The sequence below is a fragment of the Prionailurus bengalensis genome, chromosome C1, assembly GCF_016509475.1.
Source record: "Prionailurus bengalensis isolate Pbe53 chromosome C1, Fcat_Pben_1.1_paternal_pri, whole genome shotgun sequence".
In the NCBI taxonomy this organism is placed as follows: domain Eukaryota; kingdom Metazoa; phylum Chordata; class Mammalia; order Carnivora; family Felidae; genus Prionailurus; species Prionailurus bengalensis.
Window position 1 is genome coordinate 101,281,903 of NC_057345.1, and position 24,192 is coordinate 101,306,094.

A 24,192-nucleotide genomic window follows, 5' to 3' on the forward strand; every position below is an offset into this window, starting at 1 on the left:
AGTCTGGGTGTATCCTAAAGTACACAGGCAGCCCTCCAGCAAAGCTTGGTTCAGACATTTCCTGGTGGTAAACCACTTACAATTCCTCCACTGGAGTTAAGGCTGCGTACTGGTGATAAAAAGGAGATGAGCAGCCTTCTACAGATTTTTACCTTGATGCTCATTTACAAGTGTTCATAGCAGGAATCTCACAGTAATTCCTAGACTGCTGAACTTTCAGATCAAGTTCTAGCACTGAAGCATGTAAGGCATGCCTCCACAGAAGGGAGTTATGGCCTTCACCATGTCCCCGTGAAGACCAGTGCAATCTGTCAGCACAGATTCAGAAGGGCTCTCACCCTACCGTGTTCTGCCACTGCTCCAATCTACATGAGTATATAACTTAAAGAAACCAAAAGAGTGATAACAGCATTCTTGTTTCAATATTTAATATTAGGTCTGGCTTTTAGAGGACATATTGTTGAAGCTGTTGACAGTTTCAGATGATTGTGTACTTCAGGAAGGTGAAAATGTTGTTATACCCAACTCTGGATCTCTACTGCCTAACAAACTTGATGGTGTGTGTGTGTGTGTGTGTGTATAAACATACATTTTTTTTTAGGTTAAAGACTACATTTGGGGGCCCCTGGGTGGCTCAGTCGGTTAAGCGCCTGAATCTTGGTTTGGGCTCAGGTCGTGACCTCACGGTTCCTGAGACTGAGGTCCACATTGGGCTCCATGCTGACAGCATGGGGCCTGCTCGGGGTTCGTTTGTTCATTCTCTCTCTCTCTCTCTCTCTCTCTCTCCTTCCCTCCCTCTCTCCTCTCCACCTCTTCCCTGCTTGCATGCCCACACACTCTCTCAAAATAAATAAACTTAAAAAAAAAAAAAAGTAAATTTTAACAAGAATAAAACTCTAAAAACATTTAAGGTGGTCTTGATCTTAATGACACTCATAGAGAGCCCCCAAAGGCAGGCTAAACCATCTCCTTCTTGGTGGTGTTCATCAGTCCCTGACAGAAGAGGGAAATTAAGAAAGGCAGAACTCACCCTCCGGGGCACCAGGTTTTTCACTTATCCTAATCTGTCGTTCAGGTACCACAGGCTCCCCTTCTGCATTTCCAATATCTGCAGGTAGGTATGGCAATGATCGACATTCCTCCTTTAATGACCTTGGGAAGTACAGAGGTAGCAGCTTTTGGTAAGTAGCCTGTGTCAGAAAAGCAAGACACTCTGTGAAAAATAACGAAGTAATGAAGCAGCCATCAGGCGTCAGCAATGCATTGTGCTGTTCCAGTCACTGTGAAGACAGCTCCCACCAAGAATAAAGACCTTTCCACTTCTAAGCTCGACTGGAGCCGTCTGGGACCCTCCATCAGTTCTTATGTAAAAGGTCAGGATATTGTTAGATGGTCAAGTTAAGCCTGACTCCCATCCTGGCAACTTCAGGTCACTGAACCTGGAATGCAGTAGCGCTGCCACTCCTGTCCTACGGTCATCTGCCCCTCCCTTGGAATATCGTATTTTTCTTTAACGACAATTTCAGCTTTATCACCTCCCATGGGAAGCATTTCCTAACCCTGTGCAAGCTAGAGTTCTGTGTTCCTGTCCATTCCATACTTCCATTAGTGCACTTATCACGATGATCATAAACTCTGAACTGTCTGTCCCCACCAATAGACAACGGACTGCTTGAGGACAACGATGCCGACTTCTTCACTGGTGTATTCCCATCTAGTGTAATAAACTTGTACGCCAGACACTCAATGAAAGATCACTGACAGAACGAATGAATAGGTAACCAGGTGAAATAAGAGACAGTAAACAAGCAAATGTGTCTCGTTTTAGCAAATTCAAAAGTATTTATATATCACGCATATATCTATTAATACTTTCAGTGGGTATTTCACAGGAATTAACTCATTCACCACAAAACTTCTGTGATATAACTGCTATTAGTACTCCCATTTTATCAAAGAACAGAGAGGTTAAGTAACTTTCCCAAGGACACGAAGCCCAAAATAATATAAGCTGGATGGGAGAAAGCACACTAAAACTAAATAAAACTTAATAAGAGTTAAAGCGAAGACCTAATTTTCTAAAACGGCTCCAAATTAGACTGAAACATACTAACCCCAACTACATACAACAAAACATAACCCTCCAACTTCATCAGTGCCAGTCACTAGGCTAGGCTGCCACCTGTTTCCAGGTGAGGCAGACATCAAAGCTTTTCCAGCACAGTAGCGGTTTTCCAGTTACGCTACCCAGGCACCCAGTACTTGGGTTATAAGGTGATGCCTCAAGATATTTTAAGAGCTAATACAGGGAGCAAAGCAGAACAACTCCACCTTGTGGGACTTCACTAAGTGAAAACAGTCTTAGCAATGAAAAACATGAACAAATGCTCCTTTCTGATTTATTTTTAGTTTCTAACACGGATTTTTTTCAACAAATGATACCAAACACATACACTGATACCTGGGATTTGCCTGCTAGCAATTCAGCAAATAGATAATGATGACACAAAGGCAAACACTAGTAAAAGTAAGATTTAAACAAGGCAACATAATTAGCAAGATACCTCTTCAAGTTCAGAGACCGCAAATACTACTTTTTCAATGGTCTCCCCATGAATCTCCAGGAATCTCCTTACAGTGCCTAAGGAAAAGAATAAATTATTCAACAAATAATGACTCGTGTGAAGAAAATTCAAACAAACTCTTCAAAGTTTTATTTTTGTAATACATCACTCCTCATTTCAGTAGGTCTCTGCTCAATGACACCTTATCAGTGACGCCTGCCCAGACCACTATAATTAAAAATCCTTCTCTGGGGCGCCTGGGTGACTCAGTCAGTTGAGCGTCCGACTCTTGATTTCGGCTCAGGTCATGATCCCAGGGTCATGGGATCAAGCCCCACGTTGGGCTCAACACTGGGCGTGGAGCCCGCTTAAGATTTTCTCTCTCTCTCTCTCTCTCTCTCTCTCTCTCTCTCTCTCCCTCTCCCTCTCTGCCCCTCTCCTCTGCTCACACGTGCTCTAAAATAAAAAAATAAAATTCCTTCCCTGATTTACTTTCCTCCAGAATAAATATTATAAACATCTTGTGGAATCTGTTTATTTTACATCTTCTCTGTCCTCCCTGCCCCATCTGCTAGAATGAAAATACCCCAACAGCAAGAGCTTTATTTTATTTACTGCTTTATTGTCAATGTCTAGAACAGTGCCCGGCCATAGAAGATGCTGACTCCAGACAATTGATCCTTATCCAGTATATTTTTATTCCCTGGGGCCTCTCACTCTCTGCCTAGAATGATCTAGCCTAAGCGTCTCTGTATTCATTCAGTTACAGTATTCAACAACCTCCTCAGCCCTGCATCCCTATCAAAATCTCATTAAACCAAAGGTGATTTTTTTTCTTAATTTCTACATTATTCTGATTCTTCTCTATCAATTTCCTATCAATGAAACCTAAAGGCCTTTTTCTCAGTCCTTACCTCACTAGAGATTTCTCTAGCTTTAGTTTTAAATGCCCATGCTCTACTTTTTTTTTTTATATATGAAATTTATTGACAAATTGGTTTCCATACAACACCCAGTGCTCATCCCAAAAGGTGCCCTCCTCAATACCCAATGCTCTACCTTTTAAAAATGCTATTCTCCAGGGTTCTGACCTCCATATTTATTTTCTTGATATATATATTCTCTTACCTCACCAATTTGCTGGCTAGGCACTGATGTAAATACTTAGACTCTCAGATCTTTATATACTGTTTTCTGAATGTAGGAGCTCAATTGCCTACTGCCTACAGGGCATATCTGCCGAGATCACCCAGAGACCTCAAACTGGGGAGGACTAGACTTGACCTCTGTCTTTCCCCCCAAATCTGTTCCTTTACCTGTATTCTTTATTCCATACCATAGCAACATCCAATCACTCATCCAAGCTCTAAACCTGATTTCAACACTTCTTTCACTTCTTCCTTTCCTTTTTAAAAAAATTTTTTTAAATGTTTATTTACTTTTGAGAGAGTGAGAGAGAAACAGAGAGAGAGAGAGACAGAGTGAGGGAGATGAAGAATCTGAAGCAGGCTCCAGGCTGTCAGCACAGAGACTGATGCGACGCTTGGACTCCAGGACAGCAAGATCATGACCTGAGCCCAAGTCGGATGCTTAACCGACTGAGCCACCCAGCACCCCATTCCTTCACCCTGCATTCAATGGGTTATCATGTCCTTTAAATTCTACTGCTGACAGAAATTTTCAAACATCCACTCCTTCTTTCTTCCAGCTGCTCTTAGGATCTTAATGCTTACGAGCCTTTGGCAGTAAGCTCTTAATTGTGTGCTTATTTTTCTCTTTTCCAGGTCTACATATTCAGCACTGCCTGAGTTATCTTCCTTACCCTGTCACCCTCCTTACTCAATAATCCTGGGGCTCTGCACTGCTTATAGGTTCGGATCCAAGTCCCAGCATGGTTCTTCACACTTGGAACTCAACTGGCCACTCCCTCACCCCCTGGCTTTAGTCCTGTTTCCCATCATTCCTCCCACACACCTTATGTTTTGGGCAAACTGGCTTCTTTGCTGTACTCAGAACGCTCCACTTAACTTTTACGCGACCCTGCCTCTGCCTCCATGGCTACCTTTGACTAGATATCCTTCATTCACCATGGCCTTCTCTTAGTGAACTCCTACCTATTTGTCAAGACCCTGTCCAAAGCCATCTGGTTTGTACAGAACTCCATCCTTTCTTGTGCTCCTCTTACAACCTGAATAACCCTCCATTTGTGAACTTCTCCTAGCATTTTACGGTTGGATGGTGAGCTTTCTGAAGGCCAAGTATATCTTACATTAATATTATGAGAACCTAGCACATCTTAAAGATGTGGCAAGCAATCATTCAAAAGTAACCAGCACCTGAATTAACATTTTATAGCTCTGGTTATCTACATATTGCCTGCCTTGTTTGCTACTGTATCTTGAGAACACAACAGCAGACCCATTTGCTGAAGGACTATTCATTATTCTCCCTCTACAAGGTGATAAATTTATTTTTCATTTCTCTTTCTATTCTGCCTTAACAATTTTTTTAAAATGAACTTTCAGAAAGGGATTTTCTTCTCTTTGACTCCAAGTTTTAATTAATGTTCACACATAGTGGTTTCCCAGCATACAACTGTAGGATTTCCACTAGAAGACAAAATGCAATGCCAGATAGTAACTAAAACTGAATTCCCTCAGCAGAATTCATTAAGAAAAGTAATTTTGCAAAAAAGGATTAAAAAAAAAAAAAAGAAGAAGAGTGATGTCATGGCTACAAGGATTTAGTACCAACAGCCAATTCAAACCGTTTCCTTCCAAGTTTCATCTCTGCACTATTCTTTGCAGCCAACCAGGATGTCATGCACCTCACTTTTAGTGAAAACCCTTTAACTGGTGAGAATGACATCTGGGGCATTAAAATTCCCAACAGGGAAACACAGTAAGAACGAACAGCGTCATCTTTTTTTCCTCACCACTGTATCCTCTCCTGTATAGCACAGGGCCTAGCACGCAGTCGCTCAAAGTTTTGTTGAATGAATAAATAACCTGATGAACTGATTTTAATGCAGATGTTTCTCTGGGCTTCTAATGCAGAAGAACTGAACTGCACGTGAACCCAGGGAAAAACGATAAATAGTCTTGATACATCTATCAAGAGGACATTACCTAGGTTTCAAATGAAATAAAGTTTGGTAATATTTTAAAGAGTTTGGTACTAAAGACTTAGAGTTACATTATTAGATTTGCTCTTGGTCTGTACATGCTGCGAAAGTCCATCTGTATTTTTTTTTTTAATAAAATGCTACAGTTTTGCTATTACATTTAAGGTACAGTAAGTCAAACAGGCCTTATAAAAGTTGACTTGCCCATCTTTAAGTTTTCCATTTCCTTTGTGCTAAATAAGTAAATTCTTAGAAACTGCCTCATCGAAGTCCCTTAAACCAACTATTGACCTTCATCTGCTCTTACTACAATTCCTGCTCAAAGTAGACACCTCCAGAGTACTGTACCAAGTGATTTATCAAGCAGTTTTTCTGGGGCCACAGAGCCAGTGAGACTGGTAGAACTGGGATCAAAAGCCAGTCTTCTTGACTCCCTTTTCAGAGCCTTTTCTACAAAATGTTGCTGCCTTTTTAAATTCTAACGCCTGAGTGGCTCAGTCGGTTGAGCGTCCGACTTTGGCTCAGGTCATGATCTTGCAGTCTGTGAGTTTGAGCCCCGCGTCGGACTCTGTGCTGACAGCTCAGAGCCTGGAGCCTGCTTCAGATTCTGTCTCCCTCTCTCTCTGCCCCTCCCCCGCTTGCACTCTGTCTCAAAAATAAATGAACATTAAAAAAAAAATAAATTCTAACTTATATGATTACTTTAATAAGAAACGGAGACCTATAAAAAGTCATAGCTCAAGGTATGGGATGATAAGGCAAGGACTAAGAGGAATCAGAGAATGTCAAGACCTGCCAAAGCTTTGCCAGGAAGAATTATATAAAGGCAGGAACTTTGCTTTGGTAAGGCACCATTCAGAATGCATGCAGAGTAGTGATAACATAGGAGCTTCCCACTGAAGCAGTTCTAACTCAAGCATAATTGAATTATTTAGTATAATAAACAGGTTACTGGACTTGGGAGTCACCAGTATACATAACCTTAAGAACATGATAAATTTCTGAGCCTCTTTATTTGTAAAAAGGACACCATATTCCCTAAAACACAGGGCTGTTGAGGGAATTTCTATATCCCTTTTTAAAATACATACTTTTTTAAAAAGTTCTTTAAAGATTTGAGAGAGAGAGAGAGAGAGACAGAGAGAAAGGGAGACAGAGAAAAAGATTTGAGAGAGAGGGAAAGGGAGACACAACGTGAAGCAGGTTCCACACTGTCAGGACAGAGCCCAATGTGGGGCTCGAACTCACAAACCGTGAGATCATGACCTGAGCTGAAATCAAGAGTTGGATGCTCAACCGACTGAGGCACCCAGGTTCCCCCGAAATACCTATTTCTTAAGCAAGTACCATATGTAAACCATTCTTGACCTATGGAAGCATTAGAAATGCAAAGATGAAAAGATAAGAGCTCTGCTCCTCAAGAAACTCAGTCTAATATAATATATATAAAGTATAAAATAGGTAAATTTACTACAAAATCCTTGAGCAGTCAATCTTCATTTTAAAAATAGTTAATTGTTAAATAAGACTACTTATGTACTCACCCTAAATTCTAGGCTATCTAATAATAATTTTATACATTTGAGTATCTCTAGTTTATCGTTGAGAAGACTTTCAGCTCCTTGTCTTTAAATTCTAGAGATACAAGGGTTCTTAAAGATCATCTTATACAGTTTTCCTCCTCAATGAGGAATATCTGCAACAAATGGTCATTTAGCCTCTGCGTGCACATTCCCAGTGACAAGAAGTTCACTTAAAACACCCGCCTATTACAGTGAGTCCTATCTCAAGTGGGACCAAATCTCCTTCCTTCTGACACAGTCTTGGACCTGTTCTCTACCGCTGGAGGTCTTACCTACAAGTCTTACAAGAAATCTGTGAACTCCCTGAAATTGTACACAAATTTCCTGTGTATGTATGTCCTCTGGGGGAAGGGGTCCACAGCTTTCTTCCATCAGATGCTCGGTGTAGTTTATGATGGCTCCCCAAGAGGCTCAGAACCACTGCTCTAAAAATGCAGCACAGAATAAGTTCACGAGATTCCTTCAGATGTTAAAGATGGGCACCATATATGCTAAAAGCATCATCTTCTTTAGGAGAAACACCTGTTTCTCCTGTTTCAAACTGTTGGCTCTCCAGTTTGTCAGTGTCTCATAAGATAGGACACCCAAAACTATATACAAATGTCTAGATGTGGTCTGAACCTGCATATAATACAGTGAGATCATGGAATCTCTCGAGCCGAACACCTTGTTTTTATGTCACATATATGACACTCTGTCTCATAATGATCAAGCTTGGTCTTTTTTAAACCTCAATGCAAGGATTTATACTCAAATGACACATGTGAAAGCTGCTATTTCAACTGCAAAGTGCTACATAAACACTGTATCATGAAATCTGTTTTGACATCATTGTTGCAATGTTACAATTATTCTGAATCATGATGCAAAAACCCAATGCGCTGACCATACTTCTCAGCTTGGTATCATTTGCAAATTTCATAAGCAAGCCTGCAAGCCTTTATTCAAGCGGAGAAAAATGTCAGTCTGGGAAAGTAAATTGAGCTCAGCAACTTATCAATACAAAGTTCCCTCCAGGATGCCATGATTAGCTAATCAACAAATCTTCTTTGGCTATAACTATTTAATTAGTGATAACAGAAAAATCTGTAAGGCTCAATTTATGTGCTGCAACCCAATCCTATTTATGAAGTCCTCGCTGTAGGCACAGCTTCGCCAATGTTACTTACGAAGTGCTATGTGTGTTGCATCCTCTAAAGGATAACCTCGTTTTGCAGAATTGATGACACAGAATCCCACAGAGGACATTGACTGCTCTCTGCGGACAGAAAACACAAAGCACCAATATTCATAACACATACATATGTAATTAATTTAAAAATGCAGCTCAACTTCTCCTTCCCTACCTCCTCAACAAATCTAGTGTAACAATTAACTCAGTTACGCTATTTAATATTTATATTAATATTATAATTGTACCACTCGGGGGGAATATAGTTCAAGCAAAGATTGAGTGAAATGGGAACAGGTTAAATTCTTAAGTCACCCAAATCCATTTCTCTTATCCTGCTAAATTTGCGAAGAGAATTAATTTTGTCTTCAGAATCCTCTTACGTGATTTAAATCCCTCAAAATTTGATTTCCACAGCCAGGTTTCATTTTGAAACCGGGGCCTTTGACAGTGTATGGCATGGTGCATCCAGGAGGTGAATAAGCCGTACTTTGCCAGCTGAAGCACGTTTCTGTAGCAGCTGTACAGGGAGCTCTCAGCAGCGGTGCGATAGCGGCTCTTGTACTTAGGTCCCACTGTGTGAATGATGAACCGGGCAGCTAGATTAAATCCTTTCGTCAATTTTGCTTCACCTGTCCGGCAACCTGGGAACGATGGAGCATGCTTAAGTCATGGAGGTGTTGGGGGGAAAAAAAAGTCAACAAAATAAGGCATAAAACCGAAAAGTAATAAGAACTTCATTGAGAAATTTCAATTAAAAATATGGATTGAACACAAACACTGATCTCTGTTGTCAAAATGACAGTGAAGCAATACGATAGGTATAAAAACAGAGACAAAGAGAATGCGAGAGAACATCAAGCAGATAAGCATCATCAAAATTCCGGAAGGCAGAAGGCCTGGAAATAACTGATTCAGCAAGCAGAGAAACCTAACTGCTCACAGAAAAGAGGTCGCCAATTGGAAGCAAGCAGGTCGTATGGAAAGGAGGTGCTGGATTCAAGACAGACTGCTTGGATTCAAATCTCGGGTCTACCACTTTCCTTCTGTGCTACCTGGGCAGCTGCCTGGCCTCTCCAGGCCTCAATTTCCCGTTTAGTGGGAATACTACTGGTACTCACTTCACAGGATGAAATTAGTTAATACATGCAAAGTACACACACGCGTTACCTACCATTCTTGTTGTTACTACGGAACACCAGGAAGGCTCAAGACTTGGAGGCCTATGTACTTCTAAAGGCTATGATGTGAAGTGGGACTAAAAAGAGGAGGCGGAGTTAAGTTTGCATAAGAACAGTCAAATCTGCAACAACCCCTTCCCAGCCAGCACAGCAAGGGGGTGGTTTCTTTACCATCACAGCAGCAGGAACATTTACTCTCTGGAGATGCTGCGCTGGAGAGTGTCTGGACTGCAGAACCCAGGGCGCAGCTGAGAAGAGGGGATTTAGCTAAGGTGTTACACTCTACAGTGAGAGCTTTAGCCTTCTGCTCCTAACTGGTGTCCAAAACACAGATGCTCACGCTTACACCCCTTCCAGGAAACTAAGAGGCCCAAACCAAAGGACTCGCAGACTGTGACAACTAAGGGAAGTTCCCCAACCAAACAACAGGGCTCCTTCTGCTCATCACCTGCGGCTAGACCCGCCAAGCAGTAACTCTTGCCCGTGCACACAGAGCTTCCCTTCACCTTCTCACTTCCTCCATCATAAATACAGCTGACACTCAAGGATCACTAGGAAGTGAGCCAAGCCTCTGACCAAAGGGGGTCAAAACGATGCTCAAACAAGAGAGAAGGCAACCATTGTCAGATAGGTAAGAGAAGATACGGTACCTCAGAAACAAAACCAGAATGTTATAAGATGTTATAAAAAAAAATATTCGGAGAAGAGGAAAAAACAAAGCACTTCTATAACTGTTACAGCCAAATGAAAACATGTTATCAGGAATGACAACAGATACATTAAAGCTGAAGTTAAGGAAAGCTTCCGGAAAATAAAAAGCTAGAAAATAAGACATGAAAAATTGGAGGATTAAACAAGGAGGTACAAAATCCAATAGAATTTTTTCAAAGAGAGAACAGAGAATACAGAGGGAAGGAAATTATGAAAGAAAACAAATTTTCCAGAACTGAAAGATAAGAGTTTCTAGCTCACAGAATACCCAAACCACATCAAGGTGGAGAAACTATGAAACTGAGAATACCAGAAAGATGAGATCATAGTTTCCAGAGAAAAAAACATTATCACTCAAAGAATCAAGAACAAGAATAGCATCTAAGTTTTCAAGAGCAATAATAAAAACAGAAAACAATGGACCAATGCCTTCAAAACCTGGAAAAGGATTACTAGCTTAGAATTTCATTTTCAGCCAAACTTCCAATTAAGTATGAAGGTGGAAGGTCTCAGTAATTTTGTCCCCACCCATCCTTCTCAGATATCTCCAGTAGATTTATCCACAAAAATGAAGGAATACATCAAAGAAGAGAAAGGCATGAGAGATCCAGAAAATGGGAGGATTCACTGAATAGAAAAAAGGATTTCCTAGGATAATAACTATACAGCAGGCATAGAGAACAACCTAGAGAGGAAAGAGGACGGTGGATTTCAGGAGGCACCTTGTCAAGAAGAAAATGGACTTGAAAGATAACCAAGAGTTTTTGACTTTACTGAGAGGTTTATAGTCGTATTTAAAAGTTTGAGATTGTCGCGGTCCGGGAGTTCGAGCCCCGCGTCAGGCTCTGGGCTGATGGCTCAGAGCCTGGAGCCTGTTTCCGATTCTGTGTCTCCCTCTCTCTCTGCCCCTCCCCCGTTCATGCTGTGTCTCTCTCTGTCCCCAAAATAAATAAACGTTGAAAAAAAAATTTTTTTTAAAAGTTTGAGATTGAATCAGTGATAGTTAGAATATTAAATAATCAAATCAATAACTCAGGAAAATAGCTATACAAAAAGAATTCAAATCCGTTTTGTAATAAGCAGTGAGCAATATTTATACAGTCACAATGTTAAGGCTGAATGTCGATTTAATAAAAATTTGACAGACCAATTGGGGAAATGGGTGAAGGGGGAAGAAAATGTGAATTTTTTTTTTTTTTTTGTATAGTTAAAAGCAGGGAGTGGATAAGAGTTTAATCTTTAATTTCCACAATAGGAAGTCAACAGAGAATGAAAAAAAATCAATACAGGGGCGTCTGGGTGGCGCAGTCGGTTAAGCGTCCGACTTCAGCCAGGTCACGATCTCGCGGTCCGTGAGTTCGAGCCCCGCGTCAGGCTCTGGGCTGATGGCTCAGAGCCTGGAGCCTGTTTCCGATTCTGTGTCTCCCTCTCTCTCTGCCCCTCCCCCGTTCAGGCTCTGTCTCTCTCTGTCCCAAAAATAAATAAACGTTGAAAAAAAAATTAAAAAAAAAAAAAAGAAAAAATCAATACAGTAGTTGTAGCATATTATTTGGAAATAGAAGTAAAATAAGGAAGTTAAAGGTTTGAAAGTATATGCCCCTGAAGAAAGGGAAGGGAAAGGCAAAGAACTGTTGCTTTCCTTTATATATTTCGATGTAAGATTCTTTGACTTTTAAAACCACATATACATTGATCAATGAAAAGCCGTAAGCACGAACTGATACTCAAAAAAGAGAAAGGGAAAAAAAACATCATTTGGCACCATTTGAGGCAGCTCAAATTGGTTTAATAACCAATTCTTAGTTTGAAAAATGGTAATTAAAAGAATTAAGCATTTATGCTGCCCTCTGATAGAAACTAATTCAGAGTAACCACATGTCAGTTATTGGGGAAAGGCTCTACTTTAGAGGAATGTGAGCTAGTAACCAAGGATATGATGATAGGTTTTAGAAAAATACAACTTCACAATCTTTTGTTAAAATTAATTAATTAATTAATTTTTGAGAGAGTGCAAGCGGGGCAGGGGCAGGCAGAGGGGGAAAGAAAGGGACAGAGGATCTGAAGTGGGCTCTATGTTGACAGGCTGACAGCAGCGAGCCCCATGTGGGGCTTGAACCCACAAACTGCAAGATCACATCCTGAGCTGAAATCAGACACTCAACCGACTGGGCCACCCAGGCGCCCCTACAACTTCGCAATCTTAATGAAATTACTGACTCAGATAAGGACTATAAATGTTGCTAAAACCATTATGTGAACGTATGACAGGGTCCTGGGTATTCATAGAACTTAAATAACCCCATATTGACTACAGAGGGTAAAACAACTGTACAAATGGAAGAATCAAGCTGTCATCACTCTAAGCCAGAGAGCCATCTTAGTGTCAGTAATGGTCCACTAACAGGTCAATCAGATTTTATACGTCTCCCAATGTGATATACTAAGTACACAATACAACATCACCTATGAAATCCTTTAGCCAAATCTGATTCAATTAGATACAACTTCCAGGTTATAGGAAATACAAGGGATAAAGCGACAGACCAAATGGTACCTCAGGGTAAGCAGATAAACCCAGAAGGTGAGCCATCTTGGAAGACATGTTGGCCTACTTTACTCAACAAGTGTCATAAAAAGGGAATGGAGTTGGATGAAAACAAAATCTTTAAAGATACAACAATTACATGTAATGTGTGACCCTAGATTGGATATTGCTTTGGATAAACTAGCCGCAAAGGGCATTTCTGGATCAACTGGAAAGTTAAAACTATGGTTTGGGTATTAGATGAACAGCCAAAAGGTAGAATTCATTTGCTGAAGAAAGCAGACTGCAGAACAGTATGTGTATAATTATCTTAAGATATGCACTGTATACATATAATTATTTTGGTAACAAAATATTTAAGAATGTATGCGTATGCCCACATACACATAAAGATCCAGAAGAATATGCGCTACAGTACGAGTACTGGTGATCTCTGTGTGGTGAAAATGTTAAGTGTTCATTTATTTCATAGCTTGTGTGCATATACTGTCTACAATTTACATTTACTGCTTCTGTAACTAGAAAGCAATTATTTGAAAGGCATAATATATATTAAAAAAAAAATAAAGCAAGTAAGGAAATATGTATTGGGGCAGTTGGCAGAATCAGTCCTGAAGATCTCTGAAGACAGACCACAGACACAGAAAAGAATTTTAAGTGTTCAGGATACTCTGGTTTGGGGAATCGCACCTTTTCCTTAATAATTGTTAACCAAAGTGCAGAACTCTGGAGACTAGACTCATGCTAATAATAAGCACACCGTTCCCAACCTTCCACTTGTTCTGTCTAGCCCAGATTTCTTCTAACCCAAAGCCTAAATCCTGACATCATTATGAACAGTTAAAACACAACCCTGAAAGTATCTTTAATTCCTGCAGAACAAATGCAAATTTCTTGAGTAAGTTCAAGTTCACTCCAGCCGAAACTCTGTCCAGCATGACTTTTACCCCTCCGCTAAGGAGCGCTGCTGGTACGATAACCTGAATATCGGAGCAGTAAAGATTAGTTAGGACTTTTCAACTTCACTTATTTCTCTCCAAATGCTAACATCCACAGTAAGAAACACAAAAGTTGTTTTAATCCTTATAGCAAAGACTCCTATTCATAAGAGAACAGAGCAATCAAAAAACTCAGTGCGTGTACTCCCATCCTAGCAAATGTGCACATTAAGTACCAAGTGACAGAACATTTAAGTAGCAAAACTACACAGTGGTCCTGATTGCAGGAGAAAGTATTTTCCTTCTCTTTTGCACATGGAGATGCATAAGCTCTACACTGGAGAATGTTGTGTGTGTGCCTGAGAAAAATTTGCACTCTGGTGCTGTTAGATGGACTATTCTGGGTATGCCTATTATATTCATTTGACCCCATAGTGTAATTCAGGCCCGCTGTTTCCTTACTGATTTTGTCTGGATGATCCATCCAGTGTTGAAAGTTGTATACTGTGGTCCCTGCTACTGTATGGCTATTTCTCCATTTAGATCTTTTTTTTTTTTTTTTTTTTTTAGTATTTATTTTTGAGACAGAGAGAGACAGAGCACAAATGGGGGAGGGTCAGAGAGAGAGAGGGAGACACAGAATCCGAAGCAGGCTCCAGGCTCTAAGCTGTCAGCACAGAGCCCGACGCAGGGCTTGAACGCATGGACCGCGAGATCATGACCTGAGCCGAAGTCGGCCGCTTAACTGACTGAGCCACCCAGGCGCCCCAACCATTTAGGTCTTTTAATATTTGCCTTAAATATTTAAGAGCTTCTACGTTCGGTGAATACATATTTACAACTGCTACATCCCTTTGATGAACTGACCCCTTTTTCATCATACAGTGACCTTCTCGGTCTCTTGTGACCAATTCTGACTGGAAGTCTATTTTATCTGGCAGAAGTACAGCCACTCTTGTTCTCTTTTGGTTTCCATTTGCACAGAGTATCTTTTATCATCCCTGCACTTTCAGCCTACACGTATCATTAAAGCTAAAGTGAATCTCTTGTAGACACTATACTGCTGGGTCTTGTTTTTTTATCCACCAACCACTCTGTGTCCTCTGATTGGAGAACTTAGTCCTTTTATGCTTAAAGTAATTGCGGCTAGGTAAGGAATTACTATTGCCATTTTGTTAATTGTTTCCTGAGGTTTTTTTAAGTTCCTCTTTTCCCTCTCTTGCGGTCTTGCTTTGTGATTTATTTTTCTTACTGGTATGCTTTAATTCCTTTCTCTTTATCTTCTGTGTATCTATTAGAGGTTTCTTTTCTTCATGAATATCACGAGGCTTACGTAAAACATCTTATAACAGTCTATTTTAAGCTGTTAACACGTTACCCTCCTCTGTGATGCTACTGGTGACATAGTCTGATACTGTTAGTGTTTTCAATAAAAATAAGACATCATCACTGCTGAGTCTAGTTACTTAACATCCCAGGGAGTTTGTAGTCATTCATCTGCTACTTAAAGGGTGCCTCCACTACTCCTCTGGGTACAGGCACACAGGGACCAAGGAGACATACAGTTCCTGTCCTCATGGAGGTCAAAGTTTAATGTGAACCCCATCATCATATAAACAATTTATGAAATTACTATTATCATAAGAGCACAAAAGAAAAGCACCACAGGCTGGGAGCACATATCATGGGGAGATTAGCAAATTCTGAAGTAAATACGAGGAAGAGAATAAGCAAAGACTTAAGAAGAATTAAGAACTGCAAGAGCAAAGTACATGCAAAATTGAACAAGAGCTAAACGATCAGTTTGGTTCAAGTACAGTAAGGGAGGGAGAAAGGGACATGGAAGGAGCCTGGAGGCAAGTGCCTGAGATCTTGTAAGTCCTTGGACACCAGCTCAAGGAGTTTGTGTTTTAAATGTCATGGGAGGCCACTACACGGTTCAAAGCAGGGAAGCAGTAAGAAGGGATTTACAATTTAAAAAGCAAATGCTTACTGTATGTAGCAAATAGATTTAGGTAAAGAAGAATGAATGTAGGGAGACCAGTTGAAAGGGAAGCTCCAGTCAGGGAATGATGGCAAGACAGGCTAGGTTGGAGGCAGTGGTGATAAAGAGATTCAAGATATATTTATGGCTTGATGATAGCCTTTATGTGGGGGATAATGAGGAGAAAGCGTTAACCCTAAAGTTTTCTGTGTGAAAAATGGGAGAGAATGACAATGCCATTTTACTGATAGCAAACACTTTCTTATATAATAAGAGTTGTCAAACTGGGCTTCCCCATCCTGACTTTGGAGAATTCAGGTTTTAAACTTACTGCAAGACTTTTATATTCACCCCTGTCAGTGTTTTCATTTTTTGGCTCCTGGTTCCAGTTGGCTCAGAATATTTAAAACTCTTTGGTCATCCAACATCTCCTATTAACTCCTCTCAACTTTCTATCATCTACAAATTTGGGGAGTCATGCTTTGCAATCATTTATGAAGCTGTTACTGAAAATGTAAAAAGGGGAGAGGATTAAGTATCCAGCCTGCAGTGCATCACTAATAATCTTTCCTCGGGTTTGCAGAGACGCATCAAACAATTGGGGCCTGTAACTAACAGCAGCAGTAACACTAAACACTTTGAACTTAATGTCTATTACTTCATTTACTTTTCATGATACTGTTTCTATCCCCAAATACTCACTGAGCTCTTGCGATGTGTCAGGAACTGAGGTAGAGACTATCATCACCATGCTACTTTAGAGAGTAGGAAACACAGGCTCAGCGGTGAAGTGACTGGTTTTACACAACACTAGTGAGTGAAGGGCAGAGTTACAACATGAACTCCTGCTTAGAGACTCTCAGACACGTGTTGTCAAATACTGAGGTTTCATTTGTATGCTTACATTAAATTTGATTACTTTCTTTCTCTTACCCTTCCATCTAGCTCTAAGGTGTGAGAACACACACACACAGGCCGTAAGGAATTTTTCCAGACCAGCTTCTCTATTACCTTTATCAAAGAACTTGTCAGTATTATCCCTACTGCATTTTCTAATTTCTACATGTTCTTCCCGGTATCATGTTTTCAGTTTAACTGAGGGCTTTTTTCCTCCTTCAGCTATCATATAGTTCAGTTTCTTGATCAGATGATGTAATGCTTCTCTATCTTCTCTTTCATGGAATCAGCATTATTAAGCATTCCTCTTCAAATTCTAATATTCTTATTAGGTTAGAAACCAGTTTTCACTGATAAATGGTAGAGATCAAAAAAACCCAAGATTTTATACAGGTGATATCTGTTATTTACATTTTAAGAACCATTGCTGTATTTCCTAAATACCTTTTATAAAATGGGCTGACTGAATTTCACAATATTCTATTTGGGCTCAAATAATAGTAACTTGGCTTGCCAGGTTGGTAATTGAAGAAAATGAATGCAAATAAGGTAAACAAGATTCTGAACTAATGGAACTCTTCCCTGTCTCCATTTCTAATGAAATATTCTCAGAAGAAGGTTCTGGTTAAAAAAAAAAAAAAAAAAAAAAAGCAAGTGCAAAAGTAATCGAGAATATATTTGTCCTTACAATGCATTTTGGTTTTATCACTAAGTCAACTTCATTTCCAAAGTGCAACATTTACTCTCCTTGAGGTATATGAAAAATTCTCTATCAATATCAAATAATGATAGAATTTTTCAGTTTAGAGAAAGGATAGTTGTTTCACAAGGCTTATCTGTGCAAGAAAATATACAGCCAAGAAAATGCTACCAAAGACTTAACTGGCTATAGTAACTAGCATTTTTAAATTCAAGAACATGACAGAGGAGTTTTACTGAGAGTAAAGTCTCAGTGTTCAGTTTCTAACACAATGTGGGGCTTTCAAAAGCTGTTTTTATGTAGTTTAAACAAAAACAAAACAGCTGCATCTACTTAGTATTCTCACTAAATGCAAAACATGCTTCTTTAAATATCAAAAATGTGTCCTAACAATAACATACCTAGGAAAACTCACTCACCCTTAAGTTTCTGGAGGTCCTCCTTCAAATCGGGTCCTGCGAGCATGAAGATACTCTCTGACACAGGGTTCTTATCTGTAAGACTTTCATTGCTGGTATTCACAATGGCCGTACAGTTCAGTAATGCCACGTCTCCTTTCCTGAGGAAACGATGAACAAAGAACAAACGTGGGGAAGAGGAGGGAGATAAAAAAGCTAACTGCTAATTATTTCAAAACGTTCTATCCTCACTCCCCTTACAACATTGGTTTTGCTAGCTCACATCTTAAGCAACAGCAGAAAAGGAGTTCCGGACTCAGGAAGACTAATCTGGCATCTTAGATCTTCAATGCAAACGCTGCAAAGCCGCTACCCACAGAATCGTGTTCTTTCTTTCCTTCTTCCGTATTGCTTTCATTGCAACAGAGTGCTTATAGAGCTGAAAGTGGTTGGTTTCGAGAGTTTACCACAGCAGCGTTATTCCTAGTAGCCAAAAAGTAGAAAGAACCCAAATGTCTAACAACTAATGAACTAACACTGACAAATGGCATAGGTATGTATATCCATACAGTGGAATATTATCTGGCCATAGAAAGGAATGAAGTACTGATTCACACTACCACATGGATGAATCTTTAAAACATACCAAGTCACAACTGACTCCATTTACATGAGATGTCCCCAGTATACAAATCTATACACAGAGGAAGTAGATTAGTGGTTGGCTGCAACTGAGAGATGGGGAGACAGGGAATGACTGCTAACGGGTAGAGGACTTTGGGGTGATGAAAATGTTCTAAAATTGACTGTGGTGATGGTCACACAACTTTGTGAATACACTAAACACCACTGACTTCTACAATTTAAATTGATAAACTGTATGAGATGTGAATTATCTCTCAATAAAGCTTTTTTTTAAAGAAGAAAGGCACTACTACTAACAGACGCAACATAGGTGAACTTTCGAATGATCACACTGAACAAAGGTGGCCAGATGAAAAAAAGAGTACGTGATTCCATTTACATAAAACTTTGGAAAATGCAAATTGATCTATAGTGACAGAAAGATTAATGGGATGTGGAGTCGGGGGGGGGGGCATGAAGGAGGGATTATGCAAGGACACAAAACACACTTTTGGGGGTGATAATTAAGTTGGCTGTGGTGATCGGAATGGGAGAGCAGGCTCACAGATATACACATGTCAAAGTGTACCAAACTGTACGCTTTAAAAATACGCACCTTATTGTATGTCAATTATACCTCAATAAAACTGTGTAAGTATGTGCAAAATGATACGTTAACAGAGCTAGGGCTCACAAAAAAGTTCAGAAGAAGTTATGAGAATAAAGGAGTTTAGAAGAAACAATGAGAAAAAAATAATTTAGAAAAAAATTATGAGAATATTATCATATTTTGGTATGATTTAGTCAAAGAATTACCAAAGAATCACTTTCCCGCTGATATCCTTGTTGTAAAGAAAAGGTGATCTAACAGTATTTTCTTGCAATGTTTCAGCTGCAGTATCGGAAGTATTTAATTCATCTTCACATGAGTCGCCCCAGCTGGGTAGCGTATCCACATCCACAAACTGGGAAGGGGCACCCAAGGGATCCATGGAATGGGAACTTCAGCTGGTCTTTCCCCAAATTTCTCAGCAATTCAATATTCACTGGAGACTTCAGCCTAAAAGAAAAGAAAGAACCATTTTAACACAAGTACAGATACTACTTTACTTCCATTAGATCAAAAAACAAATCTCTACTGTGAAATGCTCTAGTAGTACATTGTGTGATTAGTCACTTAAACACTCCATAAAAATCAATATACTACAAAGAATTGCTATAGTTTCTCTAAAGAAGAAAGGGGGATTATTGAAGCACAAATTCTTTTCAAAGAATTATAGTCATTAAAATAATCACATGACCCACCAGTTCTACTTTCTAGAAGCACAGGACAATTCATTCAGCATTCACTGAGTGTCTGCTATGGGGGGCGGGGGTGGTGCTAGGTGCTGCAAGAGATACAAAGATAAATAATATGCACAATTTAAAGAGTTCAGTGGAATGATAATATGGAGATAAGATCTTACTCAATGATAACTGAGTAGGACAAAAGGAAAAGCGGGGAGGTTCCTGCAATCAAGTATAAAAGTTTGAACTTAGTAGAGAAGCAGACGGAGAAGGCGTGGATTTGAGAGGCAATATACATACAAAGGAAGAATTAACAGGACTGGACAATTTACAAGATATGGCAGGAGACAATGATGTGGTAGGAAGATGGTTGTACAGAAACGTAGAAATTAGAAGAGGGTGATAGGAAGACACACGGTATCAAGTACTACAGAGAGGCCATGGGAAATTCAGCATGAGTAGAGGATATTTAATTTGCCAAGAAGCCAGACAGCTGTTGCAGTAAAATGCAGATTCATTCATCCAATAAATCTCTATGAGCATCTGTCATGGGTCAGGTATTGTTGGAGGCACGGGGGATGCACTGGTGAATAAGACAGCAAGTCCATGCACTTACTGAGCTTATGCTTCCTGGAGAGGAGATGATAAACAGTAACCAAACAGGCAAGCAGGTATCTAAAGAATGACTGAGGGCAATAAGTATTACAAGAGAAAAGGGGATATCTGAGTAGAGAGCTAAATAAAGTGAGAGAGCAGGCAACGTGAAGCCCTGCAGTGTTTCAGGCAGAGGAAATAGCAAGAGTAAAGGCCCAGAGGGCAGAAAGGAGCTTGGTGTATCCCAGGAAGGGTGAGGAGGCCTATGTGGATACAGTAGAATAAGCTAGGTAATGAGTGGTGGGTGACTGAGGTTGGTGAGAGATGGAAAGGCTGGATGATGCAGTTTGTAAGCCCTAATGAGAAGGTTCGGTCTTATTGTAAACAGGAGGGGAAGCTGTTAGAGGATCTTGACAGAGGTAATGACTCAATATAAACAACACCTGGTAAGATTACTCTAGCTACCGTGAAATGGAGTGAGGGCGAGAATAAAACCAGAGACCAGTAGAAAACTGCTGCAGGGATCTAGGTGACATGGTGAAGAAGGTGGTGAGAAACGGTTGGATTTGGAATGTATTTTGAAGGTAGAGGCGACGAGACTTGCTAAACGGCTGTGAAGGATGAGGGAAAAGAAAAGAATCAAAGGTAATTCCTAGATTTCTTGCTCGAGCAGCTGAGTAGATGCTAATGCTATTTACAGAGAAGAGGAAGGCTGGAGTAGGTTGTGCAGTGGAGTGATAATCACGGTCGTTTTTCCTCATATGTTTTTGCACGTGTTAAGTTTGAGATGCTCCTCATATGGCCAAGTATTGAAGTCAGACATGCAATTGGCTGTAAGAGGCTAGAGCTCAGAGAAGAGGTCAGGCTACAGATATAAATCTGGAAGACTCAGCGTGTGGGTGGCATTTAAGGCTATGGGAACCGGACATGATTACCAAAAGAGACCATACAAATGGAGAAAAGAGATCCAAGGACTGAGTCCTCAGGCAAAACTTATAGGTTGGAAAGAGGACAAGTCAAAAAAAAAAAAATGATAAAGAGGAATAAAAGGATAGGGAGGAACACCAGGAAATAGCCTAAAAGCCTAAAAGCCAGGTGAAGAAAGCATTTTAAGGAGTGTTTGAGAAGATCAGCTAAGGGAAGTGCTACTGAAATGCCGAGTCACAGGGCCAAGAACTGATTAGTGTGTTTGGTAAGTTACAGATCACTGTCACCACTGAGCAGGCAGATGATCAGCTGGGCTGTGAACTTCTTGTTAGAATTTTCTGTGTGACCTTAAGGTTTGTTGTTAGAGAAGGAGAACAAACATGCCTTTCTTCATCTAATTCCTTGGTGTTTCTTGCTGAGAAATGTGAGATACTAAATGGAACGAACCATGGATTAGGCACAATATGTTAGCTCCTGCGCCAGCACTGTGGCGTGGGAAGTGTGATCATTTATATAACAATTTCAGAAAGGCCTTATAGATGATACCATGATAAAACTATGTAAGAGGATTATTCTTATTTGATATAAATACGCCTTTGAAATTATTTTGAAATAAATTAATTTTATCAGAAGTCAGTGTTTAATCCATCCAATTGGCCTTTGAAACTGGAGGCAATCACGAGATCTGCTGATCTGTTAACAAGTATGCAAACCTGAGGTGGACAAGCTGAAGAGAGGACAAATAAAGACATTTATTTTCCACAGTTGAACTGCCTGGAGCTCAATGGAATGACATTTTGCAGAAATTCATACTTAAAAAAAATTATTCACAGATTTCTGAAGACAATGACTCATGCTGAAACTTAGCTATAACATAAAAAAGTCCATTAAACACAGAGTTAGTGTTCATTTTGCAAACTCGAGTGCCAACTTTCAGAACAAAATTACTTCTTTACTTTTTAATTAAAAAAAATTTTTTTTTAACATTTATTTATTTTTGAGACAGAGAGACACAGAGCATAAGCAGGGGAGGGTCAGAGAGAGAGAGGGAGACACAGAATCCAAAACAGGCTCCAGACTCTGAGCTGTCAGCCCAGAGCCCGATGCGGGGCTCGAACTCACGGACCACGAGATCATGACCTGAGCCAAAGTCAGACGCCCAACTGACTGAGCCAGCCAGGCGCCCTCAAAATTACTTCTTTAAAATAACTTTTCTAACTCTAATATCCACTTATAGAACATTTGGCGGGGGGAAGTAACGGGAAAAACTCCCCAATTTTTATGTAGTTCCTATCTTTTTCTATGATAGGTGAAATCATAATGTATGTACAATTTTGAATCTGGCTTCTTCAGCGTTTTAAGATAAATCCTTCCACGTGCAATTACACTGTGAGGGAGAGGCAGGGTGGTACAAAGTAAATAAATTAAGCTTAGGCTCTGTTATCAGCAGACCTGAGTTTAGGTCTAGGACATGACAGTTGGGTCATCCTTAACTGCAAGCCAGGTTTCCTTACTTCGAAAATAAGAGTAATCTGGGGCGCCTGGGTGGCGCAGTCGGTTAAGCGTCCGACTTCAGCCAGGTCACGATCTCGCGGTCCGTGGGTTGGAGCCCCGCGTCAGGCTCTGGGCTGATGGCTCGGAGCCTGGAGCCTGTTTCCGATTCTGTGTCTCCCTCTCTCTCTGCCCCTCCCCCATTCATGCTCTGTCTCTCTCTGTCCCAAAAATAAATAAACGTTGAAATAAAAAACCAATTAATAAAGAGTAATCTACTTACAGGGTAATTTTGAGGATTACACAATATAATCTGGCACAAAGCAAGGTACGATGAAAAGTTACCTGTTACAACTTTCTCAGAGCCAAGGTGAAAGTCACCTGCACCACTGCTGAGATAAAGTTATGGCTCCACGTGTGGCAAAGACCAAAACACTTGCTGTCAAAGACAGTACCAAATAAACCAAACCAACTGCTGAATTAAGATACACTTATTTATCTCAATGTCTGCCCTTATAATGATTTGTTAACCCCTAAAACCCAGATCAACCCAACATCTTTTTTCTCTCATTCTAGTCTTATGCTATGAGAAAAACAGTATCCTGTCTGCTGCCAAGACAAATGCATGTTTTCCGAGGCCCTCCATCAACACTATTAGGAAATACTAGGAAACTGTGTTAGTAATTCTTGGGTGACTCTATAGTACACCATACAGCATTTGCGGTGGACATCCTCCAAGATGTCCTTCAATGATGCCAATTCCTGATATCAATGCCCGGGTACAGCTGCCTCTGACAATGAACAGGGCTGGCCCATATACCAACCAATAGATTCTGCAGAAATGATAGTATATGACTTTGAAGGATGAGTCATAAAAGATATTGTGCTCTCTTGGGGTGCTTGCTCTGAGAAGTTAGCTCCTACGATGTGGGATACTCAAGAAGCCCATGAGAAGGTCCCCATGGGAAGTACCTGAGAGTTCCTGCCAACAACCAGCATTGATGCCCAGGCAGGTGAAGGAATCCCCTTGGATCCTCCAGCCTCAGTTGGGCTTCAAATGACTTCAGCCCCAGCTGACATCCTGACTGCAACCTCACAAGAAATGCTCATGGGGGCGCCTGGGTGGCGCAGTCGGTTAAGCATCCGACTTCAGCCAGGTCACGATCTCGCGGTTCGTGAGTTCGAGCCCCGCGTCAGGCTCTGGGCTAATGGCTCGGAGCCTGGAGCCTGTTTCCGATTCTGTGTCTCCCTCTCTCTCTGCCCCTCCCCCGTTCATGCTCTGTCTCTCTCTGTCCAAAAAAAAAAAAAAAAAAAAAAAAAAAAAAGAAATGCTCATGAACCAGAACCACACAACTAAGCTGCTACTGAATTCTGAATTCCTGGCCCATAGAAGTTATAAGACAATAAATACTTATTTGCCTACTATGTCCCAGGCATTCAATTACTTAAGTATTGTTAGATGCTGAGATTCTA

The 24,192-nt window shown here is 40.4% G+C and overlaps 1 protein-coding gene across 2 annotated transcripts in view; it reads right to left on the reverse strand.

The window, feature by feature from the left end:
• Positions 1-24,192, reverse strand: part of GDAP2 (ganglioside induced differentiation associated protein 2) — a 59,897-nt gene that overhangs the window by 31,399 nt on the left and 4,306 nt on the right. The window contains exons 2-7 of one of the 2 annotated variants that reach the window (XM_043575962.1): positions 19,237-19,480; positions 17,818-17,957; positions 8,933-9,086; positions 8,441-8,529; positions 2,565-2,641; positions 1,031-1,190 (exon numbers count right to left, since the gene is read on the reverse strand). In XM_043575962.1, coding sequence (XP_043431897.1) covers positions 1,031-1,190; positions 2,565-2,641; positions 8,441-8,529; positions 8,933-9,086; positions 17,818-17,957; positions 19,237-19,412 — 796 coding nt within the window. In that variant the 5' untranslated portion in view covers positions 19,413-19,480. Of the gene's footprint in view, positions 1-1,030; positions 1,191-2,564; positions 2,642-8,440; positions 8,530-8,932; positions 9,087-17,817; positions 17,958-19,236; positions 19,481-24,192 lie in introns of those variants that run through there. The other variant, XM_043575964.1, reaches the window with a different exon arrangement.